This window comes from Cyanistes caeruleus, chromosome 6 (genome assembly GCF_971803275.1).
Source record: "Cyanistes caeruleus chromosome 6, bCyaCae1.hap1.1, whole genome shotgun sequence".
NCBI lineage: Eukaryota > Metazoa > Chordata > Aves > Passeriformes > Paridae > Cyanistes > Cyanistes caeruleus.
Window position 1 is genome coordinate 989344 of NC_141706.1, and position 12045 is coordinate 1001388.

Consider the following 12045-nt stretch of genomic DNA (forward strand, 5'->3'; position numbering starts at 1 on the left):
GACAATGGGTGTGGAAATCCTTCCTGAAGTGCCACTGAATTGTCACAGCTATTAGACCTTTTTCTTTCTGGTCAAAAGCTGGTGAAATATGAAAGCAAACCAAACAAAACCCCATGGACAATAACACAGCAGAGCTTTCCAGCTGCAAACCTTCCCTATTTCTATGAGCTTTACTGATGTAATATCTCAGAATACACGTCTCTGAATATGGAAGTGTTGACTTTTTACACCTTGTGAGACACAGAAACATTATGATCTCTTTTTTACAATGGGAGAGCTAAAACTCAGGGAAAACCTAGTTTTGGGTGTCTGTGATCCTCTGATAATAAAACTGTGAATGACACCTAGTGGCATATTTAAATTGCTGAGGTGCCTGGTACACTCAGTGAGTTGGCAAGAGCCACAACTCCTCTGAGACCTTTCCAGGCTGTTTCTCTGAGCACTGAGACCATCTTTTGTCTCAGAATTTTGAATCTGTGTCTGTAGCTTTTCCATCATTGCATTTTTGCAGGCAGTGCAGCGCCAGCTGGAAGAACTGGAGGAAAGACAAAGAGCTCTGGAGATTTTTGGTGTCGAGCTGGAGAGAGAACTAAGAGGAGAAGCAGGTACACAAAGTGGTGGGATTTTTAACCTGTTCCAAAGCAGAGGGTTTTCATGGTTGTCATGGAAATAGTTTGGTGCAAAATCTGAAAGGGAACAATAACTGGCAGGACAAAAATTATTGATAAACCCTTTTCTCAAACTCTCTGTTAGCTCAAGCACCTTTACATTGAACGCTTTAAATTTTCTGCTGGTTTTCACAGATTTGGAATTATTGACAATGCTATTGAACCTGAATTTTCATTTCCCCCAACACCGCCCCATCCCCTATTTTTTTATTTATTTAAATCCCATCCTGAGCTTAATTTCATCTTGTGGAGGGAACCAGTGAGGTTTCCAGGAGCTGTATCTCAGTTACCAAGCCAGCAGCAGCCCGTGCCTAGTAACGGAGTCCTTAATGACTTTCCTGAGTGTGAAATGCCATTAATATGATTAGAGCAGTGGCCATGCTATAGCAACAACAGCCTGCAGGGACACAAACACACACCCCCCAAGAGCCCAGCTTTTCCCCAGGGGGCAGAGGATGACAGGGGTGTCACCCTGGCCCCAGCCAGAGGGAAGGTTTCCCCTCCCTGAGCCACACTGCCAAGCACCCAGGGCTTGGGATGCTATCCTGGCCAGCCTGGCACTGCTCCCCTCACACTTTGGGGGAAGCAGGGGGACAGGACCCCCGGGCTCCTGCCAGGCTCAGAATGGGGCTGGCAGTGTGAACCGTGCCCGTAAGGGACTTCAGAGGGGGCTGTGGGTCCGTGCTGAAGGGACTGACAGCCTGCATGTAAATGTGTCTTTATTTACCTCCACCCCAGAAAGCTGAGCCTCCTGTTTTCCTGACAGCCAGTTGCTCAACACAGAAAACCCAGATATGTTTTGGCACCTGATCTTGTTGTTGTCTCAACCAGGCAATCCAGTCCAACCCCTCCATGCTGGCCTTTTTAATGCCATATTTCACACTCACCCCTATTCTGCCATTGCACCGATCTGTTCAGCAAGAGAGCATTCACCCAACCCTTTACATTTATTACTGATTTCCTAGAATTGACCACGAAACTAGTTAATAAATATAAATGTCTATTCCAAATTTTATTTAAAAATTTATCATCTATTTTTCTTAAATGAAATCATAACCCTTTATCAAACAGCACCTCCCTCTTACTGCCCATGAGACAGTCTGCTAAAAAGGCTGTGAGAATTTGGAGAGTTAGATTTTTACTTCTGATTTATAAAAAAGTGGGTGATTTTTGGAAACCACAAGAATACAGAGGGGCAAGAAGCTTCTAGCTCTTGGGATAGACGCAGGATAAATGGCCTAGAGCCACTTCTTGTTGTTGCTGTTTTGACAACCGCATTTCCTGGAGAAGGCTGTCTGCCAAGAGATCGATGCTTCTCATTCTCTTACCATCCCTGGTAATTGGATTGCCCTCATTAAGGTGAAAGTACTGGTTTTTTCTCCCCGTTGATTGTTTGTGTGTAGGTGGCCAGTTACAAATAGGGCAGATACTGAAACACAGGATGTTACTGCCTCTCAATAACTCTTCTGGTGCACGAGCACGAAGCCATGAGCTTCCCAGATGAAACGTGAGTGCTTTGTTGCTCGTAGAAACATATGTGTAATGATGCAGGAATCGCTGAGTTTAATATTCTGTTCAAGCTCCCTAAAAATAACGAGCCTTATTGTTTAATGAATGACCAGTGTTTATTAGGTTAAGTTGCATTTAAGCAGGTCTGCGCTTATGCAATTCAAGTGATTTAATAGGTATTATTAAGGTAATTAGAAAACGATCACAGTTCAGCAATAATATTGAGCTGCAAAGGTTGTGAATAACCAAATTTAGAGGCAGGCCTGCAAACACCAGTCTTCAGTGACATTTACGCAACTCTCCTCTAATAATTCTGTGAGCCTGGGATGAATGGCCTCTTTGTTAGGGGGAGTTATTCATTAGCTCCTCAACTGAATTAGAAGAGAACATGCGTGGGTGCGAAACAACTGCCATGAAGACTGATGAGCAAAATGAGGTTTTGATGATCTTCTAATTGTAGTGACAACAATTCATGCATTAGAGGGAAAAAAACCAGCAACAAACCCCCTAAAAATCACCCCCCAAAAATGAGAAGAAATAATATCAGTCCCAGGAATAATTTTTCATGCTTGTTATTTCCTTTATTCTGCTTCAAAATACCAAATAACAAATCACTGATGTACCGTTGCTTTGTTTTCCACTGACATTTGTGAAGGCTTATGGAGAGCTCCTGCCTACAACAAAACACAGAAATAAAAATCTCAAAACACGTTTTGCACCAAAATTAGCATAAGGGCTCAGCTGAGTGAAAAAGTCATGAGTGATGACGGTAAAGAAGAAAACCTGTGTTGAGAGAACTTTAAGAAATGCTTTGGAAGGTGAACAAGTATCTGCAAATGTTGTGGCTAGTTTCTGATTTCACAAAAAACACATCCGAGGTGTCTCAGAATTTTCAACAGTCAAAAGAAATCAGTTGCAAGCTGCAGAAATAAGGAATATGAGGTTTAACTGTACCTAAAATGGTGCAAACTGGCCAAGATCCCTTTACTGGGTGGTGACTGCAAGGAGGAACAGTGAAGCATCAATCTGGAGAGCAGAAGGTTCAGGTTTTGAGAGGAGTGTTCAGTAAATTCTCCTCCACAGCCTATACAATTCCCTAAAAAGTGATGGAAATAGAAATACCTATGATGTCATTAGAAGAATGTCAAAAGGAAGATCCTTTCAAAAGGATCTCAGTCAGGGCAGACTGGGCAAACCAGGAGGAAAGGTTTGCTGTAGCAATGCTGTAGGGAAAAGCCAGTGTGGCTCACAAAACAAACTCACAAACTGTTTTCCCTCTAACCTGTAAATAACATCTGTTGAACTGCATTGTCCAAAATGCTTCTTTGGTTTGTTCTGCCCTCAGAAGGCAACAAGCACTCCATCTGACTTAAATAAGTATTAACATTGGTGGTGACAAACATTTGAAAAGCAAAAGAAGAAGATGCCCCTGGGGACAGTCAGGGGGCATTCTGTGGGATGGAAGAGAAGGCAAGAGAAGAGCTACTTTAATTTCATCTTGCACTGAGGATTGTGCAAAAATTCATGGTTTTTTTGGAAAAGTGCATTAGCTCTGCTTGCCCCAATCAACCTACAATACACAACCTTTTATTAGAGTTACAGAGCTTTCAAAGTGTAAAGAGGAAAAGTTAAAAGAAGGAATATTTTAGCCTAAACAAGGAAACAGCAAGAATGGAACAATAAGCTTTTGTGTCTGTACCACACTTATGCACAACAGCAATTGCAGTGTTTTTACTGACAATAAAAATAGATCAAATTCTGACGGTGCCACTGTTTCTTATGGTGGCACACAAAGGCCTGGGGCTCTGAGTGCTGCATCCCTGAGCTGGATGGGTGAGAACCTGGCATGTCCCAGCAGGGACAGCTCCTGCAGTCACTCTGAGAAGATGCTCTTTATCACCACTTGCTGAGCTGGCAGGTCCCACAGCAGCACACCCATTACTGCCAGGTTCTGATGGAGGCAGGAGTGGGATTTCCAGTTGGGGTGGAGTCCTGGTGACAAACCTGCAGCCGTGCCAGCCCCACTGTGTCCTGGCTGTGGGGGCCCAGGTGGCTCCTCCCTGCTGGCAGGAGCTGGCCTGGGCTCCTGGGATGATGGTGATGGCATGCAGAGGGGCTCAGGAAGGTGGCCAAAGGGCTTCATGGGGTGGCCAAAAGGCTTCATGGGGTGGCCAAAAGGCTTCATGGGGTGGCACCCCAAGGAGATGGGCTTTGAACTGCTGATTCTGAGTGGAGTCAAGCCCTGGCTCTGACCTTTGAGTGAGGGGCAGCTGAAGCTGTAGAGACAAGAGGGTAACCCCTGGAGCAAAAAATGGCACATTTCAAAATGACAACAGAAAGGCATCAGAAACACTGCTGAACTGCCCAGGGCTCTGGCTGTGCTTGGTAATCTAGTTTAATGGTTCTCTTGTAATTGGTGTCTCTGGAGCTTTAACCTGAGACCTTTTGGGTTGAGTTCCAGTGCTCTCAGTCATGTGAAATAAAGCAGGAGAAATCATACAAGCTTCCATCCACAGAAAACAGCCAGGCTGGTTTGTGGGGATGTTATTCTTGGTTATCTAGCATTGTGATGCAAGGACTGAGGAGGAGAGAGCTTGTTCCCCTGCCTGCTGGCAGTATTCCCTTTGCTTCATCCTAAATCTGCCCATCTCTGCTCCCATGTGTGGTGGGGAGTGCAAATGCCATGGGCTGGGGCAGGGCCACGGGCTGGCTGCTGGCTTTATGCTTCTGAAGGTGCCAGTGTGTCACTTGGACTGCAGCCTCAGGCTGGAGCAGTGTGGGGTATTGGCTTCCTGCAAGTGACCCCCACTTTGTGCAGCAGGCAGGAACAGGCAGCACAGGTGTGGGAGGAGTGCTGGCAGTGTCACCACTGTCCCTGTCATCCTGCACCGGGGGCAGGGGGGGAGGCTTTGTTTTGTGAAAAAATGAATGGAAAATGTGAAGTCACGAGGATGTTAAAAGGGACAGCAAGGAAAAGAAATGCATATGTGCTCTGACTTGCCATTTGGAAACACCCAGGGGCTCTTCATTGCCAAAGAGTCTTGTACAGATGGTATTTCAGGGGAGTGAAGGTCCCTACCGATGAAAGGGATCCACCCTTTTCTTCAGCAAGGCAGAGTCAAGCTGTGAGCTCTTTGGGAGGAAGGCTGGCTGTCAGTGATGCCCAAAGCGTTATAAAACCACCCAGTAACCACAGATTTGTCACCCAAAGCAGATGCAGATTGAGAGGCCGCTTGACAAGTGAAGGGAAATTTGCAGAGGGTTTGGTGGTGTGCCTGATGTGCACTGGAAGCAGGGACTGAGTTGCTGCTGGCCATGTGTGCCATGGAATATCCACTGAGACACAGCCCAGCTCTGAAGCCCAGTTTCAGCAGAGCCACTGTCTCATCAAAGGCAGAGCTAAGAGACACAAACAGTGCCCACTAAAGTCTGTGTGATTATCTGAAAGGAAAAGCTTTAGGACAAAAGTGTTTTAAAAGCCAATGCACCTTTAGCTGCAAGAAGCCACAACTGTCAGCCATAACCAGAGAAAAATGTCATACCTGTTGTACTCAGCCATTACTGGGGCAGGTTGCACACAGCAAAACCATCTCCATCTGAAGTCATGTGGGCTTACACAGGAGGACTATTGAAGGAGATATTTTAGCTGGCAAAAGCAGTGGAAAGAAAGCTGGTGAAGCACAGTCACTGAAGTCTCCTATTTCACACAGATTCAGGCACAAAGGATGAAAATCAGATGCTGCATGAATGGTTTGAGCTGGTCATGGAGAAGAATAAATTAATGCGCTATGAGTCTGAGCTCCTGATTATGTAAGTAAGGACAAGCATTGCTATTAAAGATGGGAGGGGAGAGGGAAAAAACATACTCCCAACTCCCTGAACACCTGAACACCTTCCTGCTGCGTTTGAGACAGCTGAGGAATAACAACCAGAGCAGCTACAACCTGTTTTGAACACAGATCTGCAGCTGAGGCCTCCTCACCCTTCCCTCTCACAGTGGTTCAGACATTTCAGTTCTGTACAGTGCTCTGAACCAGAGTGGCACAGAGAGGCCTTCACATAATGTGGGTCTGATGAACACCAGGGCACCTTCCCTGGGGAGAAAAACAGTCTGACACTCATCTAGTTTTGTTGGACATAGGAAAAAAGGATCTAGAAATTCACTACAGCCGTGGAACAAGCAGATACACCAACACAAGACAGTAAAATGCCCCTCTAGAAATTCACTACAGCCATGGAACAAGCAGATAGACCAGCGCAAGAAGTTAATAAAACCCCACCTTGTGCCACTGCTGAGGCTGATGGAAGCAATGTTTGCTCCCTCACCTTGCCTCCCTGCAAACCCCCTCGAGACAGCTGGGGATGCTCAGCTATTTTCTCCACTCTTGGTGGGCAGCGTGGGAAGGTGATGGGAGCCTCAGCAGTCCTCACCCAGCCCTGGGTTTCCCACCTTTGAAGGCTTTGCCATTGCCATTTATCATTTCCAGATCCCTGAGCTCCAGCTGCACCCCAGTTTCTCAGTTTCTCCCCAGCTGTGCTGGTGCTGCTGTGGGAGCAATGCTTTCTTCTCACTCTGAGAGTTAAAAAGGCAACAGTGGCCTGCTTTTAGCACTTCAGGACACAAAATGTTGTTGTTTGGAGGTGTTCACGTGTCAGTTCCTCAGGCCCTTCACGTGTGGGTTCAGCCCTATGCAGAATTGCACTGTGCCACCAGCAAAGCCCAGATGGTTCAGAGCTTTAAGCACTGCTGTGTGGGGGAGTGTAACCCCAGAGCTACTGTGAAAGGTGGCAGTGCTGCTTCTGGAGCTGCTCTGGAGATGCTGGCACAGGCAAACCTTTTAGTGTTGGCAGCCCATGAGGAGAAAACACAGAATCTCCTAACTGAAATTATAATGTGTGTCTTCACTGAAAAAAAGCTGCTTGGTTAACTCTTTTTGCTGCACCCAGAGCCCAAGAGCTAGAACTGGAGGACCAGCAAAGCAGGTTGGAACAACAGCTGAGAGAGAAGATGGCCATTGATGGTAAGCCAAAGGGGACAGTGTGCTCCAGCCCACAGGGACTGACCATGCCAACCCTGTTTGCTCTGAAAAGAACCGGGCTGGCAGGGGCTCCTGTGCTCCTCTGGCTGCAGCTCAGCCAGCAGAATGTGAGGTGTTCTCATGTGAGTGCTCAGGACAGCCCAGCTGGCCTGCCCAGCTGTGCAGTGAGCTGCAGCAGGAGCACTGCATGGGCAATTGCAGCCGTGCTCTGCAGCCAGCAGTGTCCAGCTGGGGATGGACACTGGGGATGGACACTGGGGATGGACACTGGGGATGGACACTGGGGATGGAGACACTGGGGATGGAGACACTGGTGATGGACACTGGGGATGGACACTGGTGATGGACACTGGTGATGGACACTGGTGATGATGGAGACACTGGTGATGGAGACACTGGTGATGGAGACACTGGGGATGGAGACTGGGGATGGACACTGGTGATGGACACTGGTGATGGACACTGGTGGTGATGGACACTGGTGATGGACACTGGTGATGATGGACACTGGTGATGGCCACTGGGGATGGACACTGATCAGCTGGCCAGCCAGCAATGAGGAGTAACCTCCTCAGCCCCCTGAGCAGAGGAGGGTATCTGCTCTTACCAGCAGTGCTGGATAATATTTTGGAACTGCTTTGAGGTGCTTGGGATTACAGCTTGGGCTGGTCCTTTCATTTGGGACTTGAAAAGGAGCACGGGGAGGAGCAAAGCAGGGACAAGAGTGGTTCCAGAGCACTGAGTACCCCCAAATATCCTGTTGTGTTCTAGGCATGTGGATTGCAAGAGACGGCAGTTTTCAGTACATTTTCTGAAAAATGCTTTCCATTTTCTTACAGGTACTACATTTCATGTTGGGATTTTTAATTTATAAGCTAAATTTAATCTACAGCTTAATTGCTTCTACAATTAGGTAGTGCTTTTCCTATCCCTTCCAGTCTAAATTTTGCTAAAAGATCTACTCTAGACCCTAGGAAGCCTAATGGTCAACTTCAAATGGCCCAAATGCAGGAGAAAATTTCCCTGAACTGTAACTTTAACAATACTTACTGCTATGGACTACATTTGGCATTGAATATAATGCTAATTCAAGCTGGGCACTAACAGTTAAAATGCAAACACTGATCTGGTTCTCAAGCTCTTTTTTGTGACCTTGCAGACAGCCTTAAAGATGAGATGGATCTGAACGAGGAGGATGAAATTTTTACCGAGATGATGAAGGTGGTTGAAGAGAGGGACAGACTCGTGTGTGCCTTAGAAGAGCAGAGAGTGAAAGAAAGAGCAGAAGACCAGCACTTGGAAAGCTTTATATTATCTACAGGCTATCAGCTGAGCAGGATTTAAACAGCCACATGCAAACAAACATCCTTGCAGCAGTATTCTCTGCCACAGAGATACAGTCTGCTGGAAAATGAAGGAATTCAAATTTAAAATCTGCTTATTTGGGAAAGAGGTTGTTTTGTTATCAAAAGCTTTAGAGCTGTTCTTTTGCTTTTGCCAGAGACAGTCATTTCACTGTCAGCTCAGAGCATCACTGGGATACAGATTTGAGCTGAATTTGTCTGTCTGGTGGGCACCAGGGTCTGTGAGAGGGAAATCAGAGCTCCATTATCCTGCTGGAATTTTATTTTAATGCTGAGAATGGAGTTTCTGAGGAACACGATGACATCATTTAGTATTTCTGAGAGAGCCTTACTTTCCATCTGTTTGTCTCAATCTCTGTGTGCCTTTGTTAATATTTTGGCACAGCCAAGCCATGGTCAACTATAGAAAACTCAGAAAACAAGCACCTCATAAAAACAGGGTTAGTCTTTATTTCTGGTGGAGGAAGAGTCATTTGACTAATGACTACATATAAGCACTTACTAAAACTACTGTAAATGCAATGTCAGAAATTAATTTTTCAGGTATTTATAAGTTTTATTGCACTGTGTATTTTTGAACAAGAAGTTCAAGCAATATTAAATCCCTGCATTTTGTAAAATGGTAAGGGATTATCAAAGGGGTGACTATTCTTACAGCTGTTACATGCTCAAAAAAGTTTCTGTATATCAGAGATGAAGGTCTTTAAAACAAGATAAAAGATAATTTGAAAATAGTAATTCAGACCCAACTGATATTGATAGGGCAGACTTCACTATGAGAGACTTTACAATTTCTTCATAAAATAGATCACAAATGGTGTTGTTGGGTGTGATGAATGGTACAGCAGTTAATTCTCCCCGAGAATGGCCCCATAAAAGGACTGCAAAAATTGTTGAGTTTTTAATATCAACATTTGGCAGAAAATATTGTGAGTGTATTTAAATTGCATTTATCTTGCTGCTTGAGAATATATGCATATTTTTTGCTTAAAGGGACCATCTCCTATCTTTTTTTTGTACATGCATTTGTAGATATTGGCAAAAGAGCTTGCAGAAATTCTCCTGATTTAAGTAACTTCTTAAATCTGAGATAATTCTGCAATTTGAGATTGGTAATATTCCCAGCTGTATGTGTGATGCACTGGATTTTCAAACTGGAAAAAACAAGGGGAAACTGAAAGACTGGGTTTTTTTTGGTGTTTTTTTGATATCATTTTACCTCGTGCTCTGAGAAGATTTGATGTTCTCATTATGTTGTGAGTGGTGCTAATTTGCAGCATCTGCCTATGGTACAGCCAAAGAGAGAAGCATTCCTGTTAAAAAAGCCTTAAAGTGAAAAATCTCTGGGTGGGTACTGGTAAAGTAACAGACACTGGATCCTGTCACAATAATTTATGAGTTATCTGTTATCTTCAGGGGTTTGTTGGGTTTGTTGGTTTCGTTGTTGTTTTTTGGTTTTTTCTCTCTTGCAAGAAATTTGAAATGACCTTTCTAAATGTAAAAGCAAGTTTTTGCTGTTGGCCACAGATAAGTAATATACCTCTGCTGGTGCAAGCTTTATGCTATTGCTCTGCAATGTTTATTTATATTTATTTATTACACTGTTTAAAGAGGGCAAGAGTGTCTGGTTACATTTTACAGTTTGGATGTTGTCTCTAATTTTGATTGAAAAATGTGTATTTCTAAGAGCTGTGTACAGCAAAGCTGTTCATTGCAGAGTATACAGATTTATAAATTTGGTAAACAATTAGCAATAAAATATGAATTAAGATTTTAAACAATGTTCTCAGTGACCATAACTTGAAGGGATACCCTTAAAACACAGCATTCAGGGCTTTAACATATAATTGTCTTCCATCACAGTGAAAAGACATGGAAGAAGGGAAGAACCCTTAAATGTGTTCCAAAATAAGCACCAGACTTTTTTCTTCCCCCTCTCATTCATAGGCTAAGCTATACCTGATCTTCAGATGACATTTTTACTGAGATGGATTGCAGTGACTGATCTTTTAAACTAACTCTAGTACTTAAGACTGACACAAAGTAGGAGAGGCAGGGCAGCAATAAATATATTCATTTTCTCTGTTGAGATCTGCTGGTATTTCCAGTCTTGCAGAGAAGATTTTTGGGTTTTACCACTGTCCCCAGTCCTGCCTCATGCAGTCCTGTAGACACAAGACAGTCTAGGAAATGTCACCATTTTCTGTCAGAGTCATTGTGATTTCAAGGTATTTTAAAAGAGTTTGAAAGAGCTTTGCCCAGGAGGAGAATTCTGCAGGAATCTCCAGTTATATAAGAGATTGTTTTTTTCACCTCACTTTTACAATTAAGAAGTGCACTCCCATTAGTGCTGCTGTTGCAGATAAGCCCTGGGATTTCAGTTTACAGCAGATACCTGCTCAGCTGTGAAACCAAACTCCAAAGGCTGCTATCCCTTTAGCTCCAAAGATTTGCATTCTTGAGAGTATCAGAGTCCACAGAAGCTGAAGGCCACCAGAACTTGATGGGCATCAAAAATATTCTTTGCTAAAGAAACGCTTTTCTGGATGCCCTGTGGTTGTTACACATCTCCACCCAAAACTGCCTGCTCTTGGGTGGGAAAACCTGTCAGGCTGCTGCTGCCCTGCCTGATCTTGAGTACCTCACAGGATTAGATCCAAAAATAAACTGTGCAAGCGATTTAGAAAATTCTAAACTCCTAAGTCATTTAAAGCAGGTCTTTGTGTATTGTGAGAGTAGAGAAGGGGTTAAAGAAAAAGAGAAGCTATGTGCACTGTTCACAGGTCAACTTCACATGGTTGGCTTGTACTAGAAATGCATTTAACCACTGGTTTGGTTATCAGTTTTCTTGCTGCTCAATCTTTTCTGTAACTTGGCTGACTAATTTATAATAGAGTTGTTAATTTCTGAGTTTGTGGCACTGTTATTTCGGGGTATAACGTGTTGTGCTGGAATGTACCGAGTGTGTCTAAATGGGCTGCTGGTGAGAAATTTTCTATTTGAAAGAATAAAATTCTGTCTCACTCTTTGAAGTCCCTGAATCATTTCCACAGAAGTTCCTCTCCACTGACACAGCACCATAATGTGTGAGAAGGACAGATCTACAGGTCAGAAATGAAATCACCCTGGGAACTCCTGTCCTGGTAAGGAAATCACAGCATCTTGCAGTGCACAGGTTCCCTTTGTGGTTCACAAATAATGGCACTCTGAGGTTAGGGGGCATCTTTAGCAGAAGAGATTACAAACCCCAACTTCCACACAGGGGAATTCCCCAACTGGTTTCCTTGTGCTTGATGCATAAATTATAACATTTTAACATTATAACATTTTAACATTATAACATTATAACAGCTCCTTGAAGACTTGAAAAAAGAAAAGTGTCCATCAACTGGTGATCAACATCATAAGTGTCAACTAATTGTCAATTTTCAAATGCCACTGAGTTTATCTCTCAGGTCATCCTGT

The 12045-nt window shown here is 44.0% G+C and overlaps 1 protein-coding gene across 7 annotated transcripts in view; it reads left to right on the top strand.

Moving 5' to 3' along the window:
* The window catches only part of MICAL2 (microtubule associated monooxygenase, calponin and LIM domain containing 2), a 112563-nt gene extending 100951 nt beyond the window's left edge, over positions 1-11612 (top strand). For 4 of the 7 annotated variants that reach the window (XM_086895188.1, XM_086895186.1, XM_086895183.1 and 1 more), the window contains 4 exons: positions 512-605; positions 5888-5987; positions 7125-7198; positions 8376-11612. In XM_086895188.1, coding sequence (XP_086751314.1) covers positions 512-605; positions 5888-5987; positions 7125-7198; positions 8376-8560 — 453 coding nt within the window. In that variant the 3' untranslated portion in view covers positions 8561-11612. Of the gene's footprint in view, positions 1-511; positions 606-5887; positions 5988-7124; positions 7199-7987; positions 8056-8375 lie in introns of all 7 variants that reach the window. The other 3 variants (XM_086895190.1, XM_086895189.1, XM_086895185.1) reach the window with 1 other exon arrangement.
* Positions 11613-12045: the final 433 nt, after the last annotated feature.